We start from the raw sequence: 26,645 nt of genomic DNA on the forward strand, positions 1-26,645 counted from the left end.
TGGCAAATCGTAGGAAAGCGAGCGAAGCGAGTATAAATCACAAAACCAAAGCGCGTAAACCCAGCTACGCTATGCTCTATAAGCTCAATCATTTATTTAAACAACACCTCGGCAAATCGAAGGAATGCGAGCGAACCGTGTATAAAATCCAAAACCAAAGCACTTGAACCCAACTATACCACGCTCCCCGAGCTCAATCAATTATTTAATCAATAGCTTGGCAAATGGTAGGATGGCGAGCGAAGCGAGTAAAAATCAAAAACCCAAGCGCTTAAACCCAGCTACCCCATGCTCCCCGAGATCAGTAATTTATTGGAACAACACCTCGGCACATTGGAGAATGGCGAGCGAGGAGAGTATAAAATCAAAAACCAAAGCACTTGAACCCAACTACACCATGCTGCCCGAGTTCAATCATTTATTTAATCAATGGCTTGGCAAATCGTAGGAAAGCGAGCGAAGCGAGTATAAAATTAAAAATCAATGCGCTTAAACCCAGCTACGCCATGCTCCATAAGCTCAATCATTTATTTAAACAACACCTCGGCACATTGGAGAATGGCGAGCGAAGCGAGTATAAAATCAAAAACCAAAGCGCTTAAACACAGCTACCCCATGCTACTTAAGCTCAATCATTTATTTAAAAAAACACATCAGCATATTGTAGAAAGGCGAGCGAGGCGAGTATATAATCAAAATGCAAAGCACTTGAACCCAACTACATCATGATGCCCGAGCTCAATCATTTATTTAATCAATAGCTTGGCAAATCGTAGGAAAGCGAGCGAAGCGAGTATAAATCACAAAACCAAAGCGCGTAAACCCAGCTACGCTATGCTCTATAAGCTCAATCATTTATTTAAACAACACCTCGGCAAATCGAAGGAATGCGAGCGAACCGTGTATAAAATCACAATCCAAAGTACTTAAACCTTACCACACCACGCCCCCCCGATCTCAATCATTTATTTAATCAATAGCTTGGCAAATAGTAGGAAAGCGAGCGAAGCGAGTATAAAATCAAAAACCAAAGCGCTTAAACCCAGCTACCCCATGCTCCCCGAGATCAGTAATTTATTGGAACAACACCTCGGCACATTGGAGAATAGCGAGCGAGGAGAGTATAAAATCAAAAACCAAAGCACTTGAACCCAGCTACCCCATGCTCCTTAAGCTCAATCATTTATTTAAAAAAACACATCAGCATATTGGAGAAAGGCGAGCGAGGAGAGTATAAAATCAAAAACCAAAGCACTTGAACCCAACTACACCATGCTGCCCGAGCTCAATCATTTATTTAATCAATGGCTTGGCAAATCGTAGGAAAGCGAGCGAAGCGAGTATAAAATTAAAAATCAATGCGCTTAAACCCAGCTACGCCATGCTCCATAAGCTCAATCATTTATTTAATCAAAACCTCAGCATATCGGAGAATGGCGAGCGAAGCGAGTATAAAATCAAAATCCAAAGCGGTTAAACGTAACTACACCACGCCCCCCGAACCCAATCAATTATTTAATAAATAGCTTGGTAAATCGTAGGAAAGCGAGCGTAGGGAGTATAAAATTAAAAATCAATGCGCTTAAACCCAGCTACGCCATGCTCCATAAGCTCAACCATTTATTTAATCAAATCCTCGGCACATTGGAGAAAGGCGAGCGAAGCGAGTATAAAATCCAAAACCAAAGCACTTGAACCCAACTATACCACGCTCCCCGAGCTCAATCAATTATTTAATCAATAGCTTGGCAAATGGTAGGATGGCGAGCGAAGCGAGTAAAAATCAAAAACCCAAGCGCTTAAACCCAGCTACCCCATGCTCCCCGAGATCAGTAATTTATTGGAACAACACCTCGGCACATTGGAGAATGGCGAGCGAGGAGAGTATAAAATCAAAAACCAAAGCACTTGAACCCAACTACACCATGCTGCCCGAGTTCAATCATTTATTTAATCAATGGCTTGGCAAATCGTAGGAAAGCGAGCGAAGCGAGTATAAAATTAAAAATCAATGCGCTTAAACCCAGCTACGCCATGCTCCATAAGCTCAATCATTTATTTAAACAACACCTCGGCACATTGGAGAATGGCGAGCGAAGCGAGTATAAAATCAAAAACCAAAGCGCTTAAACACAGCTACCCCATGCTACTTAAGCTCAATCATTTATTTAAAAAAACACATCAGCATATTGTAGAAAGGCGAGCGAGGCGAGTATATAATCAAAATGCAAAGCACTTGAACCCAACTACACCATGATGCCCGAGCTCAATCATTTATTTAATCAATAGCTTGGCAAATCGTAGGAAAGCGAGCGAAGCGAGTATAAATCACAAAACCAAAGCGCGTAAACCCAGCTACGCTATGCTCTATAAGCTCAATCATTTATTTAAACAACACCTCGGCAAATCGAAGGAATGCGAGCGAACCGTGTATAAAATCACAATCCAAAGTACTTAAACCTTACCACACCACGCCCCCCCGATCTCAATCATTTATTTAATCAATAGCTTGGCAAATAGTAGGAAAGCGAGCGAAGCGAGTATAAAATCAAAAACCAAAGCGCTTAAACCCAGCTACCCCATGCTCCCCGAGATCAGTAATTTATTGGAACAACACCTCGGCACATTGGAGAATAGCGAGCGAGGAGAGTATAAAATCAAAAACCAAAGCACTTGAACCCAGCTACCCCATGCTCCTTAAGCTCAATCATTTATTTAAAAAAACACATCAGCATATTGGAGAAAGGCGAGCGAGGAGAGTATAAAATCAAAAACCAAAGCACTTGAACCCAACTACACCATGCTGCCCGAGCTCAATCATTTATTTAATCAATGGCTTGGCAAATCGTAGTAAAGCGAGCGAAGCGAGTATAAAATTAAAAATCAATGCGCTTAAACCCAGCTACGCCATGCTCCATAAGCTCAATCATTTATTTAATCAAAACCTCAGCATATCGGAGAATGGCGAGCGAAGCGAGTATAAAATCAAAATCCAAAGCGGTTAAACGTAACTACACCACGCCCCCCGAGCTCAATCAATTATTTAATCTATAGCTTGGCAAATCGTAGGAAAGCGAGCGAAGGGAGTATAAAATTAAAAATCAAATCCCTTATACCCAGCTACGTCATGCTCCATATGCTCAATCATTTATTCAATCAAAATCTCAGCACATCGGGGAATGGCTAGCGAAGCGAGTATAAAATCAAAAACCAAAGCTGTTAAACCCAGCTACCACATATTCCTTAAGCGCAATCATTTATTTAAAAGAACACATCAGCATATTGGAGAAAGGCGAGGGAAGCGAGTATAAAATCAAAAACCAAAGCGCTTAAACCCAGCTACGCCATGCTCCATAAGCTGAATCATTTATTTAATCAATAGCTTGGCAAATCGTAGGAAAGCGAGCGAAACGAGTATAAATCAAAAACCAAAGCGCTTAAACCCAGCTACCCCATGCTCCCCGAGATCAGTAATTTATTGGAACAACAACTCGGCACATTGGAGAATGGCGAGCGAAGCGAGTATAAAATTAAACACCAAAGTACTTGAACCCAAATACACCACGCTCCCCGAGCTCAATCATTTATTTAATCAATAGCTTGGCAAATCGTAGGAAAGCGAGCGAAGCGAGTATAAATCAAAAACCAAAGCACGTAATCCCAGCTACGCCATAGTCCATAAGCTCAATCATTTATATAATCAATAGCTTGGCAAATCGTAGGAAAGCGGGCGAAGCGAGTATAAATCAAAAACCAAAGCACGTAATCCCAGCTACGCCATGCTCCATAAGCTCAATCATTTATTTAATCGAAACCTCGGCACATCGGAGAATGGCGAGCGAAGCGAGTATAAAATCAATAAATACAGCGCTTAAACCCAACTACACCACGCTCCCCGAGCTCAATCATTTATTTAATCAATAGCTTGGCAAATCGTAGGAAAGCGAGCAAAGCGAGTATAAATCAAAAACCAAAGCGCTTAAACCCAGCTACGCCATGCTCCATAAGCTCAATCATTTATTTAATCAAGTCCTCAGCAGATTGGATAATGGCGAGCGAAGCGAGTATAAAATCAAAAACCAATGCTGTTAAACCCAGCTACACCACGCTCACCGAGCTCAATCAATTATTTAATCAATAGCTTGGCAAATCGTAGGAAAGCGAGCGAAGCGAGTATAAATAAAAACCAAAGCGCTTAAACCCAGCTACGCCATGCTCCATAAGCTCAATCATTTATTTAATCAAAACCTCGGCACATCCGAGAATGTCGAGCGAAGCGAGTATAACATCAAAAACCAAAGCGCTTAAACCCAGCTACGCCATGATCCATAAGCTCAATCATTTATTTAATCAAAACCTCAGCACGTTGGAGAATGGCGAGCAAAGCGAATATAAAATCAAAAACCAAAGCTGTTAAACCCAGCTACCACATGTTCCTTAAGCGCAATCATTTATTTAATCAAGACCTCAGCACATTGGATAATGGCGAGCGAAGCGAGTATAAAATCAAAAACCAAAGCGCTTAAACCCAGCTACGCCATGCTCCATAAGCTCAATCATTTATTTAATCAAAACCTCGGCACATCGGAGAATGGCGAGCGAAGCGAGTATAAAATTAAACACCAAAGTACTTGAACCCAAATACACCACGCTCCCCGAGCTCAATCATTTATTTAATCAATAGCTTGGCAAATCGTAGGAAAGCGGGCGAAGCGAGTATAAATCAAAAACCAAAGCACGTAATCCCAGCTACGCCATGCTCCATAAGCTCAATCATTTATTTAATCAAAACCTCGGCACATCGGAGAATGGCGAGCGAAGCGAGTATAAAATCAATAAATACAGCGCTTAAACCCAGCTACGCCATGCTCCATAAGCTCAATCATTTATATAATCAATAGCTTGGCAAATCGTAGGAAAGCGAGCGAAGCGAGTATAACATCAAAAACCAAAGCGCTTAAACCCAGCTACGCCATGATCCATAAGCTCAATCATTTATTTAATCAAAACCTCAGCACGTTGGAGAATGGCGAGCAAAGCGAGTGTAAAATCAAAAACCAAAGCTGTTAAACCCAGTTACCACATGTTCCTTAAGCGCAATCATTTATTTAATCAAGACCTCAGCACATTGGATAATGGCGAGCGAAGCGAGTATAAAATCAAAAACCAAAGCGCTTAAATCCAGCTACGCCATGCTCCATAAACTCAATCATTTATTCAAACAAAACCTCGGTACATCGAAGAATGGTGAGCGAAGCGAGTATAAAATCAAAAACCAAAGCGCTTAAACCCAGCTACGCCATGCTCCATAAGCTCAATCATTTATTTAATCAATAGCTTGGCAAATCGTAGGAAAGCGAGCGAAGCGAGTATAAATCAAAAACCAAAGCGCTTAAACCCAGCTACGCCATGCTCCATAAGCTCAATCATTTATTTAATCAAAACCTCGGCACATCGGAGAATGTCGAGCGAAGCGAGTATAACATCAAAAACCAAAGCGCTTAAACCCAGCTACGCCATGATCCATAAGCTCAATCATTTATTTAATCAAAACCTCAGCACATTGGAGAATGGCGAGCAAAGCGAGTGTAAAATCAAAAACCAAAGCTGTTAAACCCAGCTACCACATGTTCCTTAAGCGCAATCATTTATTTAATCAAGACCTCAGCACATTGGATAATGGCGAGCGAAGCGAGTATAAAATCAAAAACCAAAGCGCTTAAACCCAGCAACGCCATGCTCCATAAACTCAATCATTTATTTAAACAAAACCTCGGCACATCGGAGAATGGTGAGCGAAGCGAGTATGAAATCAAAAACCAAAGCGCTTAAACCCAGCTACGCCATAGTCCATAAGCTCAATCATTTATATAATCAATAGCTTGGCAAATCGTAGGAAAGCGAGCGAAGCGAGTATAAATCAAAAACCAAAGTGCTTAAACCCAGCTACGCCCTGCTCCATAAGCTCAATCATTTATTTAATCAAAACCTCGGCACATCGGAGAATGGCGAGGAAAGCGAGTATAAAATCAAAAACAAAAGCGCTTAAACCCAGCTACGCCATGATTTATAAGCTCAATCATTTATTTAATCAAAACCTCAGCACATTTGAGAATGGCGAGCGAAGCGAGTATAAAATCAAAAACCAAAGCTGTTAAACCCAGCTACACCACGCTCCCCGAGCTCAAGCAATTATTTAATCAATAGCTTGGCAAATCGTAGGAAAGCGAGCGAAGCGAGTATAAATCAAAAACCAAAGCGCTTAACCCCAGCTACGCCATGCTCCCCGAGATCAGTAATTTATTGGAACAACAACTCGGCACATTCGAGAATGGCGAGCGTAGCGAGTATAAAATCAAAAACAAAAGCGCTTAAACCCAGCTACGCCATGATCCATAAGCTGAATCATTTATTTAATCAAAACCTCAACACATTTGAGAATTGCGAGCGAAGCGAGTATAAAATCAAAAACCAAAGCTGTTAAACCCAGCTACACCACGCTCCCCGAGCTCAATCAATTATTTAATCAATAGCTTGGCAAATCGTAGGAAAGCGAGTATAAATCAAAAACCAAAGCGCTTAACCCCAGCTACGCCATGCTCCCCGAGATCAGTAATTTATTGGAACAACAACTCGGCACATTCGAGAATGGCGAGCGAAGCGAGTTTAAAATTAAAAACCAAAGCGCTTAAACCCAGCAACGCCATGCTCCCCGAAATCAGTAATTTATTGGAACAACACCTCGGCACATTGGAGGATGGCGAGCGAAGCGAGTATAAAATTAAAAACCAAAGCATTTGAACTCAAATACACCACGCTCCCTGAGCTCAATCATTTATTTAATCAATAGCTTGGCAAATCATAGGAAAGCGAGCGAAGCGAGTATAAATCAAAAACCAAAGCGCTTAAACCCAGCTACGCCATGCTCCATAAGCTCAATCATTTATTTAATCAATAGCTTGGCAAATCGTAGGAAAGCGAGCAAAGCGAGTATAAATCAAAAACCAAAGCGCTTAAACCCAGCTACGCCATGCTCCATAAGCTCAATCATTTATTTAATCAAGTCCTCAGCAGATTGGATAATGGCGAGCGAAGCGAGTATAAAATCAAAAACCAATGCTGTTAAACCCAGCTACACCACGCTCACCGAGCTCAATCAATTATTTAATCAATAGCTTGGCAAATCGTAGGAAAGCGAGCGAAGCGAGTATAAATAAAAACCAAAGCGCTTAAACCCAGCTACGCCATGCTCCATAAGCTCAATCATTTATTTAATCAAAACCTCGGCACATCCGAGAATGTCGAGCGAAGCGAGTATAACATCAAAAACCAAAGCGCTTAAACCCAGCTACGCCATGATCCATAAGCTCAATCATTTATTTAATCAAAACCTCAGCACGTTGGAGAATGGCGAGCAAAGCGAGTGTAAAATCAAAAACCAAAGCTGTTAAACCCAGCTACCACATGTTCCTTAAGCGCAATCATTTATTTAATCAAGACCTCAGCACATTGGATAATGGCGAGCGAAGCGAGTATAAAATCAAAAACCAAAGCGCTTAAATCCAGCTACGCCATGCTCCATAAACTCAATCATTTATTCAAACAAAACCTCGGTACATCGAAGAATGGTGAACGAAGCGAGTATAAAATCAAAAACCAAAGCGCTTAAACCCAGCTACGCCATGCTCCATAAGCTCAATCATTTATTTAATCAATAGCTTGGCAAATCGTAGGAAAGCGAGCGAAGCGAGTATAAATCAAAAACCAAAGCGCTTAAACCCAGCTACGCCATGCTCCATAAGCTCAATCATTTATTTAATCAAAACCTCGGCACATCGGAGAATGTCGAGCGAAGCGAGTATAACATCAAAAACCAAAGCTCTTAAACCCAGCTACGCCATGCTCCATAAGCTCAATCATTTATTTAATCAAAACCTCGGCACATCGGATAATGTCGAGCGAAGCGAGTATAACATCAAAAACCAAAGCTCTTAAACCCAGCTACGCCATGCTCCATAAGCTCAATCATTTATTTAATCAAGACCTCAGCACATTGGAGAATGGCGAGCAAAGCGAGTGTAAAATCAAAAACCAAAGCTGTTAAACCCAGCTACCACATGTTCCTTAAGCGCAATCATTTATTTAATCAAGACCTCAGCACATTGGATAATGGCGAGCGAAGCGAGTATAAATCAAAAACCAAAGCGCTTAAACCCAGCAACGCCATGCTCCATAAGCTCAATCATTTATTTAAACAAAACCTCGGCACATCGGAGAATGGTGAGCGAAGCGAGTATAAAATCAAAAACCAAAGCGCTTAAACCCAGCTACGCCATGCTCCATAAGCTCAATCATTTATTTAATCAAGACCTCAGCACATTGGATAATGGCGAGCGAAGCGAGTATAAAATCAAAAACCAAAGCTGTTAAACCCAGCTACACCACGCTCCCCGAGCTCAATCAATTATTTAATCTATAGCTTGGCAAATCGTAGGAAAGCGAGCGAAGGGAGTATAAAATTAAAAATCAAATCCCTTATACCCAGCTACGTCATGCTCCATATGCTCAATCATTTATTCAATCAAAATCTCAGCACATCGGGGAATGGCTAGCGAAGCGAGTATAAAATCAAAAACCAAAGCTGTTAAACCCAGCTACCACATGTTCCTTAAGCGCAATCATTTATTTAAAAGAACACATCAGCATATTGGAGAAAGGCGAGGGAAGCGAGTATAAAATCAAAAACCAAAGCGCTTAAACCCAGCTACGCCATGCTCCATAAGCTGAATCATTTATTTAATCAATAGCTTAGCAAATCGTAGGAAAGCGAGCGAAACGAGTATAAATCAAAAACCAAAGCGCTTAAACCCAGCTACCCCATGCTCCCCGAGATCAGTAATTTATTGGAACAACAACTCGGCACATTGGAGAATGGCGAGCGAAGCGAGTATAAAATTAAACACCAAAGTACTTGAACCCAAATACACCACGCTCCCCGAGCTCAATCATTTATTTAATCAATAGCTTGGCAAATCGTAGGAAAGCGAGCGAAGCGAGTATAAATCAAAAACCAAAGCACGTAATCCCAGCTACGCCATGCTCCATAAGCTCAATCATTTATTTAATCAAAACCTCGGCACATCGGAGAATGGCGAGCGAAGCGAGTATAAAATCAATAAATACAGCGCATAAACCCAACTACACCACGCTCCCCGAGCTCAATAATTTATTTAATCAATAGCTTGGCAAATCGTAGGAAAGCGAGCGAAGCGAGTATAAATCAAAAACCAAAGCGCTTAAACCCAGCTATGCCATGCTCCATAAGCTCAATCCTTTATTTAATCAAGTCCTCAGCAGATTGGATAATGGCGAGCGAAGCGAGTATAAAATCAAAAACCAATGCTGTTAAACCCAGCTACACCACGCTCACCGAGCTCAATCAATTATTTAATCAAAACCTCAGCACATTGGAGAATGGCGAGCAAACCGAGTGTAAAATCAAAAACCAAAGCTGTTAAACCCAGCTACCACATGTTCCTTAAGCGCAATCATTTATTTAATCAAGACCTCAGCACATTGGATAATGGCGAGCGAAGCGAGTATAAAATCAAAAACCAAAGCGCTTAAACCCAGCTACGCCATGCACCATAAACTCAATCATTTATTTCAACAAAACCTCGGCACATCGGAGAATGGTGAGCGAAGCGAGTATGAAATCAAAAACCAAAGCGCTTAAACCCAGCTACGCCATAGTCCATAAGCTCAATCATTTATATAATCAATAGCTTGGCAAATCGTAGGAAAGCGAGCGAAGCGAGTATAAATCAAAAACCAAAGTGCTTAAACCCAGCTACGCCCTGCTCCATAAGCTCAATCATTTATTTAATCAAAACCTCGGCACATCGGAGAATGGCGAGCGAAGCGAGTATAAAAACAAAAACCAAAGCGCTTAAACCCAGCTACGCCATGATCCATAAGCTCAATCATTTATTTAATCACAACATCAGCACATTGGAGAATGGCGAGCAAAGCGAGTATAAAATCAAAAACCAAAGCGCTTAAACCCAGCTACGCCATGCTCCATAAGCTCAATCATTTATTTAATCAAAACCTCGGCACATCGGAGAATGGCGAGGAAAGCGAGTATAAAATCAAAAACAAAAGCGCTTAAACCCAGCTACGCCATGATTTATAAGCTCAATCATTTATTTAATCAAAACCTCAGCACATTTGAGAATGGCGAGCGATGCGAGTATAAAATCAAAAACCAAAGCTGTTAAACCCAGCTACACCACGCTCCCCGAGCTCAAGCAATTATTTAATCAATAGCTTGGCAAATCGTAGGAAAGCGAGCGAAGCGAGTATAAATCAAAAACCAAAGCGCTTAACCCCAGCTACGCCATGCTCCCCGAGATCAGTAATTTACTGGAACAACAACTCGGCACATTCGAGAATGGCGAGCGTAGCGAGTATAAAATCAAAAACAAAAGCGCTTAAACCCAGCTACGCCATGATCCATAAGCTGAATCATTTATTTAATCAAAACCTCAACACATTTGAGAATTGCGAGCGAAGCGAGTATAAAATCAAAAACCAAAGCTGTTAAACCCAGCTACACCACGCTCCCCGAGCTCAATCAATTATTTAATCAATAGCTTGGCAAATCGTAGGAAAGCGAGTATAAATCAAAAACCAAAGCGCTTAACCCCAGCTACGCCATGCTCCCCGAGATCAGTAATTTATTGGAACAACAACTCGGCACATTCGAGAATGGCGAGCGAAGCGAGTATAAAATTAAAAACCAAAGCGCTTAAACCCAGCAACGCCATGCTCCCCGAAATCAGTAATTTATTGGAACAACACCTCGGCACATTGGAGGATGGCGAGCGAAGCGAGTATAAAATTAAAAACCAAAGCATTTGAACTCAAATACACCACGCTCCCCGAGCTCAATCATTTATTTAATCAATAGCTTGGCAAATCATAGGAAAGCGAGCGAAGCGAGTATAAATCAAAAACCAAAGCGCTTAAACCCAGCTACGCCATGCTCCATAAGCTCAATCATTTATTTAATCAAAACCTCGGCAGATCGGAGAATGGCGAGCAAAGCGAGTGTAAAATCAAAAACCAAAGCTGCTAAACCCAGCTACCACATGTTCCTTAAGATCAATCATTTATTTAAAAAAACACATCAGCATATAGGAGATAGGCGAGCAAAGCGAGTATAAAATTAAAAACCAAAGCTCTTAAACCCACCTACGCCATGCTCCATAATCTCAATCATTTATTTAATCAAAACCTCAGCACATTGGAAAATGGCGAGCAAAGCGAGTGTAAAATCAAAAACCAAAGCGCTTAAATCCAGCAACGCCATGCTCCATAAGCTCAATCATTTATATAATCAATAGCTTGGCAAATCGTAGGAAAGCGAGCGAAGCGAGTATAAATCAAAAACCAAAGCGCTTAAACCCAGCTACGCCATGCTCCATAAGCTCAATCATTTATTTCATCAAAACCTCGGCACATTGGAGAATGGCGAGCAAAGCGAGTGTAAAATCAAAAACCAAAGCTGCTAAACCCAGCTACCACATATTCCTTAAGCGCAATCATTTATTTAAAAGAACACATCAGTATATTGGAGAAAGGCGAGGGAAGCGAGTATAAAATCAAAAACCAAAACGCTTAAACCCAGCTACTCCATGCTACATAAGCTGAATCATTTATTTAATCAATAGCTTGGCAAATCGTAGGAAAGCGAGCGAAGCGAGTATAAATCAAAAACCAAAGCGCTTAAACCCAGCTACGCCCTGCTCCATAAGCTCAATCATTTATTTAATCAAAACCTCGGCACATCGGAGAATGGCGAGCGAAGCGAGTATAAAAACAAAAACCAAAGCGCTTAAACCCAGCTACGCCATGATCCATAAGCTCAATCATTTATTTAATCACAACATCAGCACATTGGAGAATGGCGAGCAAAGCGAGTATAAAATCAAAAACCAAAGCGCTTAAACCCAGCTACGCCATGCTCCATAAGCTCAATCATTTATTTAATCAATAGCTTGGCAAATCGTAGGAAAGCGAGCGAAGCGAGTATAAATCAAAAACCAAAGCGCTTAAACCCAGCTACGCCATGCTCCATAAGCTCAATCATTTATTTAATCAAAACCTCGGCACATCGGATAATGTCGAGCGAAGCGAGTATAACATCAAAAACCAAAGCTCTTAAACCCAGCTACGCCATGCTCCATAAGCTCAATCATTTATTCAAACAAAACCTCGGTACATCGAAGAATGGTGAGCGAAGCGAGTATAAAATCAAAAACCAAAGCGCTTAAACCCAGCTACGCCATGCTCCATAAGCTCAATCATTTATTTAATCAATAGCTTGGCAAATCGTAGGAAAGCGAGCGAAGCGAGTATAAATCAAAAACCAAAGCGCTTAAACCCAGCTACGCCATGCTCCATAAGCTCAATCATTTATTTAATCAAAACCTCGGCACATCGGATAATGTCGAGCGAAGCGAGTATAACATCAAAAACCAAAGCTCTTAAACCCAGCTACGCCATGCTCCATAAGCTCAATCATTTATTTAATCAAGACCTCAGCACATTGGAGAATGGCGAGCAAAGCGAGTGTAAAATCAAAAACCAAAGCTGTTAAACCCAGCTACCACATGTTCCTTAAGCGCAATCATTTATTTAATCAAGACCTCAGCACATTGGATAATGGCGAGCGAAGCGAGTATAAATCAAAAACCAAAGCGCTTAAACCCAGCAACGCCATGCCCCATAAGCTCAATCATTTATTTAAACAAAACCTCGGCACATCGGAGAATGGTGAGCGAAGCGAGTATAAAATCAAAAACCAAAGCGCTTAAACCCAGCTACGCCATGCTCCATAAGCTCAATCATTTATTTAATCAAGACCTCAGCACATTGGATAATGGCGAGCGAAGCGAGTATAAAATCAAAAACCAAAGCTGTTAAACCCAGCTACACCACGCTCCCCGAGCTCAATCAATTATTTAATCTATAGCTTGGCAAATCGTAGGAAAGCGAGCGAAGGGAGTATAAAATTAAAAATCAAATCCCTTATACCCAGCTACGTCATGCTCCATATGCTCAATCATTTATTCAATCAAAATCTCAGCACATCGGGGAATGGCTAGCGAAGCGAGTATAAAATCAAAAACCAAAGCTGTTAAACCCAGCTACCACATGTTCCTTAAGCGCAATCATTTATTTAAAAGAACACATCAGCATATTGGAGAAAGGCGAGGGAAGCGAGTATAAAATCAAAAACCAAAGCGCTTAAACCCAGCTACGCCATGCTCCATAAGCTGAATCATTTATTTAATCAATAGCTTAGCAAATCGTAGGAAAGCGAGCGAAACGAGTATAAATCAAAAACCAAAGCGCTTAAACCCAGCTACCCCATGCTCCCCGAGATCAGTAATTTATTGGAACAACAACTCGGCACATTGGAGAATGGCGAGCGAAGCGAGTATAAAATTAAACACCAAAGTACTTGAACCCAAATACACCACGCTCCCCGAGCTCAATCATTTATTTAATCAATAGCTTGGCAAATCGTAGGAAAGCGAGCGAAGCGAGTATAAATCAAAAACCAAAGCACGTAATCCCAGCTACGCCATGCTCCATAAGCTCAATCATTTATTTAATCAAAACCTCGGCACATCGGAGAATGGCGAGCGAAGCGAGTATAAAATCAATAAATACAGCGCATAAACCCAACTACACCACGCTCCCCGAGCTCAATAATTTATTTAATCAATAGCTTGGCAAATCGTAGGAAAGCGAGCGAAGCGAGTATAAATCAAAAACCAAAGCGCTTAAACCCAGCTATGCCATGCTCCATAAGCTCAATCCTTTATTTAATCAAGTCCTCAGCAGATTGGATAATGGCGAGCGAAGCGAGTATAAAATCAAAAACCAATGCTGTTAAACCCAGCTACACCACGCTCACCGAGCTCAATCAATTATTTAATCAAAACCTCAGCACATTGGAGAATGGCGAGCAAACCGAGTGTAAAATCAAAAACCAAAGCTGTTAAACCCAGCTACCACATGTTCCTTAAGCGCAATCATTTATTTAATCAAGACCTCAGCACATTGGATAATGGCGAGCGAAGCGAGTATAAAATCAAAAACCAAAGCGCTTAAACCCAGCTACGCCATGCACCATAAACTCAATCATTTATTTCAACAAAACCTCGGCACATCGGAGAATGGTGAGCGAAGCGAGTATGAAATCAAAAACCAAAGCGCTTAAACCCAGCTACGCCATAGTCCATAAGCTCAATCATTTATATAATCAATAGCTTGGCAAATCGTAGGAAAGCGAGCGAAGCGAGTATAAATCAAAAACCAAAGTGCTTAAACCCAGCTACGCCCTGCTCCATAAGCTCAATCATTTATTTAATCAAAACCTCGGCACATCGGAGAATGGCGAGCGAAGCGAGTATAAAAACAAAAACCAAAGCGCTTAAACCCAGCTACGCCATGATCCATAAGCTCAATCATTTATTTAATCACAACATCAGCACATTGGAGAATGGCGAGCAAAGCGAGTATAAAATCAAAAACCAAAGCGCTTAAACCCAGCTACGCCATGCTCCATAAGCTCAATCATTTATTTAATCAAAACCTCGGCACATCGGAGAATGGCGAGGAAAGCGAGTATAAAATCAAAAACAAAAGCGCTTAAACCCAGCTACGCCATGATTTATAAGCTCAATCATTTATTTAATCAAAACCTCAGCACATTTGAGAATGGCGAGCGATGCGAGTATAAAATCAAAAACCAAAGCTGTTAAACCCAGCTACACCACGCTCCCCGAGCTCAAGCAATTATTTAATCAATAGCTTGGCAAATCGTAGGAAAGCGAGCGAAGCGAGTATAAATCAAAAACCAAAGCGCTTAACCCCAGCTACGCCATGCTCCCCGAGATCAGTAATTTATTGGAACAACAACTCGGCACATTCGAGAATGGCGAGCGTAGCGAGTATAAAATCAAAAACAAAAGCGCTTAAACCCAGCTACGCCATGATCCATAAGCTGAATCATTTATTTAATCAAAACCTCAACACATTTGAGAATTGCGAGCGAAGCGAGTATAAAATCAAAAACCAAAGCTGTTAAACCCAGCTACACCACGCTCCCCGAGCTCAATCAATTATTTAATCAATAGCTTGGCAAATCGTAGGAAAGCGAGTATAAATCAAAAACCAAAGCGCTTAACCCCAGCTACGCCATGCTCCCCGAGATCAGTAATTTATTGGAACAACAACTCGGCACATTCGAGAATGGCGAGCGAAGCGAGTATAAAATTAAAAACCAAAGCGCTTAAACCCAGCAACGCCATGCTCCCCGAAATCAGTAATTTATTGGAACAACACCTCGGCACATTGGAGGATGGCGAGCGAAGCGAGTATAAAATTAAAAACCAAAGCATTTGAACTCAAATACACCACGCTCCCCGAGCTCAATCATTTATTTAATCAATAGCTTGGCAAATCATAGGAAAGCGAGCGAAGCGAGTATAAATCAAAAACCAAAGCGCTTAAACCCAGCTACGCCATGCTCCATAAGCTCAATCATTTATTTAATCAAAACCTCGGCAGATCGGAGAATGGCGAGCAAAGCGAGTGTAAAATCAAAAACCAAAGCTGCTAAACCCAGCTACCACATGTTCCTTAAGATCAATCATTTATTTAAAAAAACACATCAGCATATAGGAGATAGGCGAGCGAAGCGAGTATAAAATTAAAAACCAAAGCTCTTAAACCCACCTACGCCATGCTCCATAATCTCAATCATTTATTTAATCAAAACCTCAGCACATTGGAAAATGGCGAGCAAAGCGAGTGTAAAATCAAAAACCAAAGCGCTTAAATCCAGCAACGCCATGCTCCATAAGCTCAATCATTTATATAATCAATAGCTTGGCAAATCGTATGAAAGCGAGCGAAGCGAGTATAAATCAAAAACCAAAGCGCTTAAACCCAGCTACGCCATGCTCCATAAGCTCAATCATTTATTTCATCAAAACCTCGGCACATTGGAGAATGGCGAGCAAAGCGAGTGTAAAATCAAAAACCAAAGCTGCTAAACCCAGCTACCACATGTTCCTTAAGATCAATCATTTATTTAAAAAAACACATCAGCATATAGGAGATAGGCGAGCGAAGCGAGTATAAAATTAAAAACCAAAGCTCTTAAACCCACCTACGCCATGCTCCATAATCTCAATCATTTATTTAATCAAAACCTCAGCACATTGGAAAATGGCGAGCAAAGCGAGTGTAAAATCAAAAACCAAAGCGCTTAAATCCAGCAACGCCATGCTCCATAAGCTCAATCATTTATATAATCAATAGCTTGGCAAATCGTAGGAAAGCGAGCGAAGCGAGTATAAATCAAAAACCAAAGCGCTTAAACCCAGCTATGCCATGCTCCATAAGCTCAATCATTTATTTAATCAAAACCTCGGCACATTGGAGAATGGCGAGCGAAGCGAGTATAAAATTAAAAACCAAAGCGCTTAAACCCAGCTACGCCATGCTCCATAATCTCAAACATTTATTTAATCAAAACCTCAGCACATTGGAGAATGGCGAGCGAAGTAAGTATAAAATCAAAAACCAAAGCTGTTAAACACAGCTACACCACGCTCCACGAGCTCAAGCAATTATTTAAACAACACTTCGGAAAGTCGTAGTATGGCGAGCGAAGCGAGTATAAAATTAATAACTACAGCGCTTAAACCCAACTACACCACACTCCCCGAGCTCAATCATTTATTTAATTAATACCTTGGCAAATCGTAGGAAAGCGAGCGAAGGGAGTATAAAATTAAAAATCAATGCCCTTATACCCAGCTACGTCATGCTCCATAAGCTCAATCATTTATTCAATCAAAACCTCAGCACATTGGAGAATGGCGAGCGAAGCTAGTATAAAATCAAAAACCAAAGCTGTTAAACCCAGCAACGCCATGCTCCTAAGCTCAATCATGTATTTAAACAACACCTCCGCAAATCGACGGAATGCGAGCGAACCGTGTATAAAATCACAATCCAAAGCGCTTAAACCCAACTCTACCACGCTCCCCGAGCTCAATCATTTATATAATTAATACCTTGGCAAATCGTAGGAAGGCGAGCGAAGCGAGTATAAAATCAAAAACCAAAGCGCTTAAACCCAGCTACGCCCTGCTCCCCGAGCTCAATCATTTATTTAATTAATACCTTGGCAAATCGTAGGAAAGCGAGCGAAGGGAGTATAAAATTAAAAATCAATGCCCTTATACCCAGCTACGTCATGCTCCATAATCTCAATCATTTATTTAATCAAAACCTCAGCACATTGGAAAATGGCGAGCAAAGCGAGTGTAAAATCAAAAACCAAAGCGCTTAAATCCAGCAACGCCATGCTCCATAAGCTCAATCATTTATATAATCAATAGCTTGGCAAATCGTAGGAAAGCGAGCGAAGCGAGTATAAATCAAAAACCAAAGCGCTTAAACCCAGCTACGCCATGCTCCATAAGCTCAATCATTTATTTAATCAAAACCTCGGCACATTGGAGAATGGCGAGCGAAGCGAGTATAAAATTAAAAACCAAAGCGCTTAAACCCAGCTACGCCATGCTCCATAATCTCAAACATTTATTTAATCAAAACCTCAGCACATTGGAGAATGGCGAGCGAAGCGAGTATAAAATCGAAAACCAAAGCTGTTAAACACAGCTACACCACGCTCCACGAGCTCAATCATTTATTTAATTAATACCTTGGCAAATCGTAGGAAAGCGAGCGAAGGGAGTATAAAATTAAAAATCAATGCCCTTATACCCAGCTACGTCATGCTCCATAAGCTCAATCATTTATTTAATCAAAACCTCGGCACATTGGAGAATGGCGAGCGAAGCGAGTATAAAATTAAAAACCAAAGCGCTTAAACCCAGCTACGCCATGCTCCATAATCTCAAACATTTATTTAATCAAAACCTCAGCACATTGGAGAATGGCGAGCGAAGCGAGTATAAAATCGAAAACCAAAGCTGTTAAACACAGCTACACCACGCTCCACGAGCTCAATCATTTATTTAATTAATACCTTGGCAAATCGTAGGAAAGCGAGCGAAGGGAGTATAAAATTAAAAATCAATGCCCTTATACCCAGCTACGTCATGCTCCATAATCTCAATCATTTATTTAATCAAAACCTCAGCACATTGGAAAATGGCGAGCAAAGCGAGTGTAAAATCAAAAACCAAAGCGCTTAAATCCAGCAACGCCATGCTCCATAAGCTCAATCATTTATATAATCAATAGCTTGGCAAATCGTAGGAAAGCGAGCGAAGCGAGTATAAATCAAAAACCAAAGCGCTTAAACCCAGCTACGCCATGCTCCATAAGCTCAATCATTTATTTAATCAAAACCTCGGCACATTGGAGAATGGCGAGCGAAGCGAGTATAAAATTAAAAACCAAAGCGCTTAAACCCAGCTACGCCATGCTCCATAATCTCAAACATTTATTTAATCAAAACCTCAGCACATTGGAGAATGGCGAGCGAAGCGAGTATAAAATCGAAAACCAAAGCTGTTAAACACAGCTACACCACGCTCCACGAGCTCAATCATTTATTTAATTAATACCTTGGCAAATCGTAGGAAAGCGAGCGAAGGGAGTATAAAATTAAAAATCAATGCCCTTATACCCAGCTACGTCATGCTCCATAAGCTCAATCATTTATTTAATCAAAACCTCGGCACATTGGAGAATGGCGAGCGAAGCGAGTATAAAATTAAAAACCAAAGCGCTTAAACCCAGCTACGCCATGCTCCATAATCTCAAACATTTATTTAATCAAAACCTCAGCACATTGGAGAATGGCGAGCGAAGCGAGTATAAAATCGAAAACCAAAGCTGTTAAACACAGCTACACCACGCTCCACGAGCTCAATCATTTATTTAATTAATACCTTGGCAAATCGTAGGAAAGCGAGCGAAGGGAGTATAAAATTAAAAATCAATGCCCTTATACCCAGCTACGTCATGCTCCATAATCTCAATCATTTATTTAATCAAAACCTCAGCACATTGGAAAATGGCGAGCAAAGCGAGTGTAAAATCAAAAACCAAAGCGCTTAAATCCAGCAACGCCATGCTCCATAAGCTCAATCATTTATATAATCAATAGCTTGGCAAATCGTAGGAAAGCGAGCGAAGCGAGTATAAATCAAAAACCAAAGCGCTTAAACCCAGCTACGCCATGCTCCATAAGCTCAATCATTTATTTAATCAAAACCTCGGCACATTGGAGAATGGCGAGCGAAGCGAGTATAAAATTAAAAACCAAAGCGCTTAAACCCAGCTACGCCATGCTCCATAATCTCAAACATTTATTTAATCAAAACCTCAGCACATTGGAGAATGGCGAGCGAAGCGAGTATAAAATCGAAAACCAAAGCTGTTAAACACAGCTACACCACGCACCACGAGCTCAATCATTTATTTAATTAATACCTTGGCAAATCGTAGGAAAGCGAGCGAAGGGAGTATAAAATTAAAAATCAATGCCCTTATACCCAGCTACGTCATGCTCCATAAGCTCAATCATTTATTCAATCAAAACCTCAGCACATTGGAGAATGGCGAGCGAAGCTAGTATAAAATCAAAAACCAAAGCTGTTAAACCCAGCAACGCCATGCTCCTAAGCTCAATCATGTATTTAAACAACACCTCCGCAAATCGACGGAATGCGAGCGAACCGTGTATAAAATCACAATCCAAAGCGCTTAAACCCAACTCTACCACGCTCCCCTAGCTCAATCATTTATATAATTAATACCTTGGCAAATCGTAGGAAGGCGAGCGAAGCGAGTATAAAATTAATAACTACAGCGCTTAAACCCAACTATACCACGCTCCCCGAGCTCAATCATTTATATAATTAATACCTTGGCAAATCGTAGGATATCGAGCGAAGCGAGTATAAATCAAAAACCAAAGCGCTTAAACCCAGCTTCCCCATGCTCCCCGAGATCAGTAATTTATTGGACTACTAGATATCATGACATCAGTAAAACCAGAGTACGACGCGATCCACGAACATTCGGATACTGTCTTTATATACTCTAATGGCTTTAAAAATGATTCAGGCACCGGAGTAGGTAAAATTCCATAACTTGTATACAGAGACAGAAGCAAAATGCATTCCCATAATAAATGCTCTTGGAATAGTATACTCATTTATATACGCGAAAGCCACAATTTGTATTAACTCTGACTTTATTTTACAATAGTTGACTATACCCTATGCAAAGAATCAGCTAATCCAAACTATCCAGAAAAAGACTTTTCAAATCATCAAGAAAAAATATATTATTATAATAACCAAAGTCAGCATAAATTCTCCAAATCGAATAAGATCTGCTGCGCTCGCTCAAGAATCCAAAGAATATCAATCTTCTCCAGTAAATTGCCCTCTTCTAATACATCATGCTCAAACTCTTCTAACTAAAGCAATAATGCTACTCTGGCAATGCAAATGGCGTGACTCAAATTCGACATTTTTAAGCTCGATTAGAGAGGATATTTTCCACAAAGTTCAAGACCATAGACTAACAGACAAAGACCAAAAAATAATAACGAGACTGAGGATAGGACACACGATTGTGACACATCAACACATTTTTGAAAAAAATGCTCCTGCTGAATGTGACACCTGCAAAGTGCGATTGAACGTTCCACACATTCTATCAGAATGTCCCTCTTTCATAGAAGAAAGAAGAAAAAACAATCTTCCTCGAGATATAAAGATAATGCTCACCGAATCTCGTGAGTTTATCAAAGTGATAAACTTTTTAAAAGACATTAAACTCAATGATATAATCTAGACAAATTATACTATGTATATTTTGTTTTATATTTACTTTGTTTTTTTTTATATTCCTTTTGTTTCTTCTTACAACTATGCTAAATATTGTACCAAAATATTTTTGAAATCATGTAATAATTTTTTATAGTCGCTAATAGCCTAGTTGTCGATGCGACTTTAAAGGAAGCAACAAAAAATCTAGCTACTCCACGCACTACAAGTTTATATAAAAAACATAAACTCTTAAACCCACCTACCCCTCGCATTGTCAGTTTCCGTACTTGGCACAGCGAAGGAAGGCGAGCAATTGTGAGAATTCTATCAAAAATATAAACTCTCATACCCACCTACTTCATGCACTGCGAGTTTCCGTACTCGGCACAGCGGTGAAAAGCGAGCAATTGCGAGAATTATTGTATACAAGCATGTATACAATATGTTGTAGTACATTTACAAGCTATTCTAATCGACATAAGCCACGCATTTCCTATAAAATTCTCTTGGCGCGTGGATTGAAAATGAATGGATGCTTCAAATGAGTACTCTCAAATCATAGAATTTTAAACAGTATGTTTACGTAACTTGTACATAATTTGTTTTTCTAGAATAAAAAATGCGAGAGTAAAATGACTGCGAAGCTGTAGTATTGCTGTAAACCTCGCGGGCCTTCCACCGCTATGACTTCAGGGGACAAAGTGGATCGCTCTTTCCGCGATGCCCCCTGAAGTTGGCATTTGAGCGACCCTCCAAATAATCGTGACCCCAGCACTGAGTCGATTTTAATCGACTTTATGTTTCTTAATATAACGGCTTGGTATCGCTTCAAATCTTCTTAAAATTCAATCAATTTATTTTGTAATTTTTTATATAGCGTTTTATTGACTTATATCAATATCATCATGTCTAATAAAATTCTATGGCAAAAAATGTTATTAAAAGTTAAACTCAACGTCGATAAGAAGTGTATGTGATTCCTATCAGTTTGTATCGAACTTTTTTAGCAGGTTTGCACTTTTTAAACTACATAATCAAAAATATTTTTAACATTAACAAATATAGAATAATTACCTTAAAAAAACCTTATTAACAAAAATTTTATGTGCGCATATAAAAAAATAAATCATTGAGTTGAGTATACATAATGATTTTTGAAACAATAGATACAAACTGATCGGGCGTTAGCAAGCGAGGTATGGCATGCTAGTAAATAATAAAATGGACAATAATTGTTTCAACAAATTGCAAAATTTGTAATTTTGCCATATCCTTGCATAATTAGGGCTTTTGTCTTGTTTTGTATTGGTTTCGAAGTGCTTGGTCTCATGGTTTGTACATGGGCATTAATAGGTTAAGAGCTTGAATTGTAAAGGCTTTTATTTTTTCTCAAAGGGAAAATATCCGTCAAATTCCCTCGAAATACAAATACAATCTATATATTGGTGAAAAGAAACTGTCATTTGAAAATACATAATGAAAATTCGACCGTCGTTAAAAGTACAAGTAACAGTCAAATTATGCTAAAAATTATTAAAATACAAATTTTGTACCTATACAAATTTAAATATGGTTCATAATAATTAAGAAGCCTTGTTATTTTATAACTGCAAAGAATTTTATACACAAAATCAATATAAAAATTACATTTAATTCTATTTCAAATTTAAGGTTCAACGAGACGACCCTCCTTGGAGAGACAGATAACTTTGTACGACGAACAATCCTTTCATGATGCATATGACAGTGAATGCAACGTTAAAAAAATGAATACGGCGTATAAAGATACAATCACAGATTTAGGTTATAATGAATGTTATGACACTATAGTAGAATATGATTGTCATAATGAGAGGTGAGATACAACGCAATATTGTTTTCTTATTATATTATTGAGATATTGTTAAATTATTATGCAATGAATAAATTAAATTAAACTTTTTAAAAGACACTTAACTTTATTTTAAATGAAGCAGTTTCCTGAAATTGATGATAAAGTGTTGGAAAAAAATAGTGAGGTAAACGAAATAAATGAGCTTACACTTGTAAAAATCTTTATAGCACTGCGTGACCTAAGTTCGCGTAGCGTCGCTACGCTCGAACGCTAACCTCACGGTACAGTACAGGACTGCTTATGTCACGGATAGTTGAGACATAGCGGACTTAGGGCAGGCAGATGCTATAAAATAGTATACAATTGGGAGTTTAAAGTTGGAATGCGATACTAGCGGCAGCTTCGGGAATTAGAAAACATGGCGTCGACAAAGTCTCTGTTTACATTGGTGGTATATGGGAGTTCAGTATTTTTAGTTAATTTTGAAATAACAATTATTGTAAATTGTATGCGAACTCATTAAATCAATTTCTAGAGTTGACTATTATCTAGGGCGAAATGTATTTTTGTACTGAATATAGAAAACTTACTAAAAAAAGAGAGTCTGCTGCACTAATTCGATCCTCAAGGACTGTAATACCAAAATGCAAAAACTCAGTACTCAGTAAAGGAACGATATTTACTACAAATTGACTAAAAAAAATTTATTTTGTGTATCTGAGCAAGAGTAGGAACAGTCCTATTTTCAACTACTACTTCTACGTCATTTTTATCGTTTTCATTTTAGTAACAATAGCCCTGTGACCAGATAAGGCTTAAATTTCGAAGAACCTGTTTGTCAAACTAATGAATACAGCTAAATTTTTCTGAAGATTTTATGTAGCACCACACTTGCTAATAATGCTAATAATGAATTTACAACGTTCTGGCCTTCCATCATGTTTTTTGATAACGGTGTAGCTTCACTCTATTCACACGGAGTATGTAAGGACACTGACAACATTTTTTATCGTGTAAAAGTTTATATTTCTACATTTTATAATGAAGTTCCATAAGATCCCTGTGTATTTCGGAGACTTTCTGGCCGCCATCTTTATTACCAAGTTTAAACTCACAATACTTGTAACCCGAGTTGGCATTTTATTATACGGCACTGAGGTATCGCTCGAGCGTAGCGCTTACTACGCCGTGTAATAAAGTGCCACTGAAATCACACGTATCGTAATGTACTATTTTCTAGTTCGTGCATGAAAAAAAACCTTTTTCATGCATAAGAAATTAATAAATGTCCGTATGGACGTGTGCATATGCTTGTGTGTGTGTGTGTGTGTGTGGATGTGTGAGTATGTATACCGTAATATTTCTGGAACTACTCCGTCAATATCAATAACATTTTACATGCATATATATTTTTGAATTCTAAATTCGGGAAAAACAATTATTTTTATTTTCTCAACTATTTATTTGTTTTGCCATTTTTTTATTTTTTAAAAACACTATTTAGCGTTTTTTTTTTTCAATTATCCCATTATTACAAACAATTTAGCTAAAATGCATTTCAAAGAGACCTACTTTTCCTTGTTTGGTCCTCGGGATCTACCGCTTTGTTCGGGATAAAATAAAAAAAGTGATTTTTTTTAAATTCATATTTCTGAAACTAAACATCATAACCTCACGAAAAAAATTATGTCGATGGGTCACGTTTCAAACTATATAACATTAAAATTTCAAGTGATTTGACTACTTATTTTTTCAGTAATAAATCGAAAACTGAAAAAAATGAGTTTTTTTGTGCCTCGATTGTGGACGCAAAAGGGCCTTATTGCACTTAATATTTTAGGAAAAAGTAGATATTTTATGTGTTTTGGCTAAGTTCATTGCACAGCTTTGAAACCCTGCCGGTTCGTGAGATATCAAGTTTTCAATTTTTTTTTTGAAAATTTTTTGATTCCTTATATCTCTAAAACAATGTAGTTACATGATTCAAAATTTTAATTGTTGATTCACCATAAAAAAAGGTATCTGCTGTTAAAATTTTAAACGATTTTGTCGAGTGGTTTTCGGAATAGCCTGTTGTTTTGATGGTTAGGTTGGTTAGAAACACATGTACATATGCACGAATTTCTGTGAAAAAAAATTGACGACAGTATTCGTATTCTATAATAAAAAAACAGAGGGGTCTGCAAACTTTTGGACAATGAACTATCGAAAACTTATATTAAATTATGTATCAAAAATCGCCTCATACATTAGCAAGCAGATATATAGATATATTAAAACAATATTTTATTTATTCCTCTTTTTAAAAAATGATGGCCTTTATTGTGAAGCATTTAATACGTGATTCTGATTGGTTGCTCGTTGGTTGCCTAGGCAACGTGATCAGAACCGCGCTTTAAATTCATAACCCTCAAAACAGTCATAACTCATAACCCTGGTAGAAATGTTTGAAGTGTTTAAAATGAAATGTGTAAACCTTGATAACAGATAAAATATATATAATATAACTAGCAAGAAATTTGAGTAAAAATTAATCATTACCAAGAGTGTCTAGTATTACAACATGTGTATTGAAAAGTGGCACCCTAACCCTATTTGAAGTAGTAATAAAGTGTGTGAATTATTTAGTTTTTTTTTTTTTTTAATGTCAGTGAGAAGTTCAATTAAAAGAATAAAGAGTTTGAAGATATACTGTGTCTCTGTGCCCAAAGTCGCCCTCGGTGAGGTTTGAGAGGTGAATTTAAAGAAAAGTTCAGTATCCGAGTCAGTAAGTTTAATTCTATCATTATACAATGCTCTTTGAATTGTAAAAAGGCTACTAGACAACTAAAATATGGCACTGCCACTTCCTATGTTACCTAGAAATATGTAACCTAGATGATTCTGATTTAACTGTTTTCGTTCATATTTTCACATCCAGGATCAAGCGAATTTATGAATTGAGCAGGTCAAATTTTACTTATAGTCAGTTACGCAGAAACTACTATCTCTAGCACATTGTATTTCTGGTTTCTAGCATATTTTTACATAGAGTAAGTGATAAATGTTTTGGCTTTTTTGTCAAGGTATTAGGTAATTAGAATTTTGACTTTTAATAGTTGTGAGATATTTTGAGACCGATCGTGTTATTTTCCTTATGGTACTTCCATTTATGGCGACATCAAGTACTTATATTTATATTTAATATATTTAAAATAGTCAGTCCCAAATTAGTACATATTTTTACGTATTACCAGGGATATTACATGTTTTTAGTACGTACTACCCTAGTGGAAATGGATTGTGTGCCAAAGTGTGCAATAGTGTGCCATAATGTTCCAAAGTGTTCAAATTCGGAAATTTATTTGGCATACCTTGGTATACTTTGGCACATTTTGACACACATGGGTTTTTCGGAAATTGAGGACTTAGAAAATGTTTGTACGAAATCTGGAAAATTTGTATTCCCAACGGAATCCCCTGTTGAGGCATGTTTTTCCAACATTTACGGCAGACAGACAGCTTTAAGGCAATTACGGGCAATTGTTAATTAATATTGTAAAAGTACTAAGTATCTAAAGCTGCTTGAAGTACATGAGTTTAAATTTTTGTATTAACTGTAACGAGTACTTGTGGCTCAGTGGTAGACCTTCAGCTTACTAACCCAAAGGATCCGGGTTCAAGTCTTACCGACGCTAGAATTTTTTTTTTTATTAAATTATTTATTGTTACGTTCTATAACTGGGACTTCAAGCTCCACGCGTGCCGTCGATATGACAGCATCGTGCAGTGGCAATGTTTTGGCGCGCGGGAGGCGGGATATATCTCACTGTACTGAAGTGTGCCAAAGTGTGCCAAAATGTACCATAGTGTGCCAAAGTGTAATAAAGTGTGCCATGCTGTACCATACCGGACCAAACTGT

The 26,645-nt window shown here is 39.0% G+C and overlaps 1 protein-coding gene across 7 annotated transcripts in view; it reads left to right on the forward strand.

Moving 5' to 3' along the window:
• LOC107981437 (protein unc-13 homolog A) overlaps window positions 1-26,645 on the forward strand; it is an 893,220-nt gene that overhangs the window by 346,360 nt on the left and 520,215 nt on the right. For all 7 annotated transcript variants that reach the window (XM_031927059.2, XM_031927063.2, XM_032601854.1 and 4 more), the window contains one exon: window positions 22,581-22,764. In XM_031927059.2, the coding sequence (XP_031782919.1) occupies window positions 22,581-22,764 (184 nt within the window). The remainder of the gene's footprint in view (window positions 1-22,580; window positions 22,765-26,645) is intronic.

The sequence above is a fragment of the Nasonia vitripennis genome (assembly GCF_009193385.2).
Source record: "Nasonia vitripennis strain AsymCx chromosome 3 unlocalized genomic scaffold, Nvit_psr_1.1 chr3_random0009, whole genome shotgun sequence".
Taxonomy (NCBI): Eukaryota; Metazoa; Arthropoda; class Insecta; order Hymenoptera; family Pteromalidae; genus Nasonia; species Nasonia vitripennis.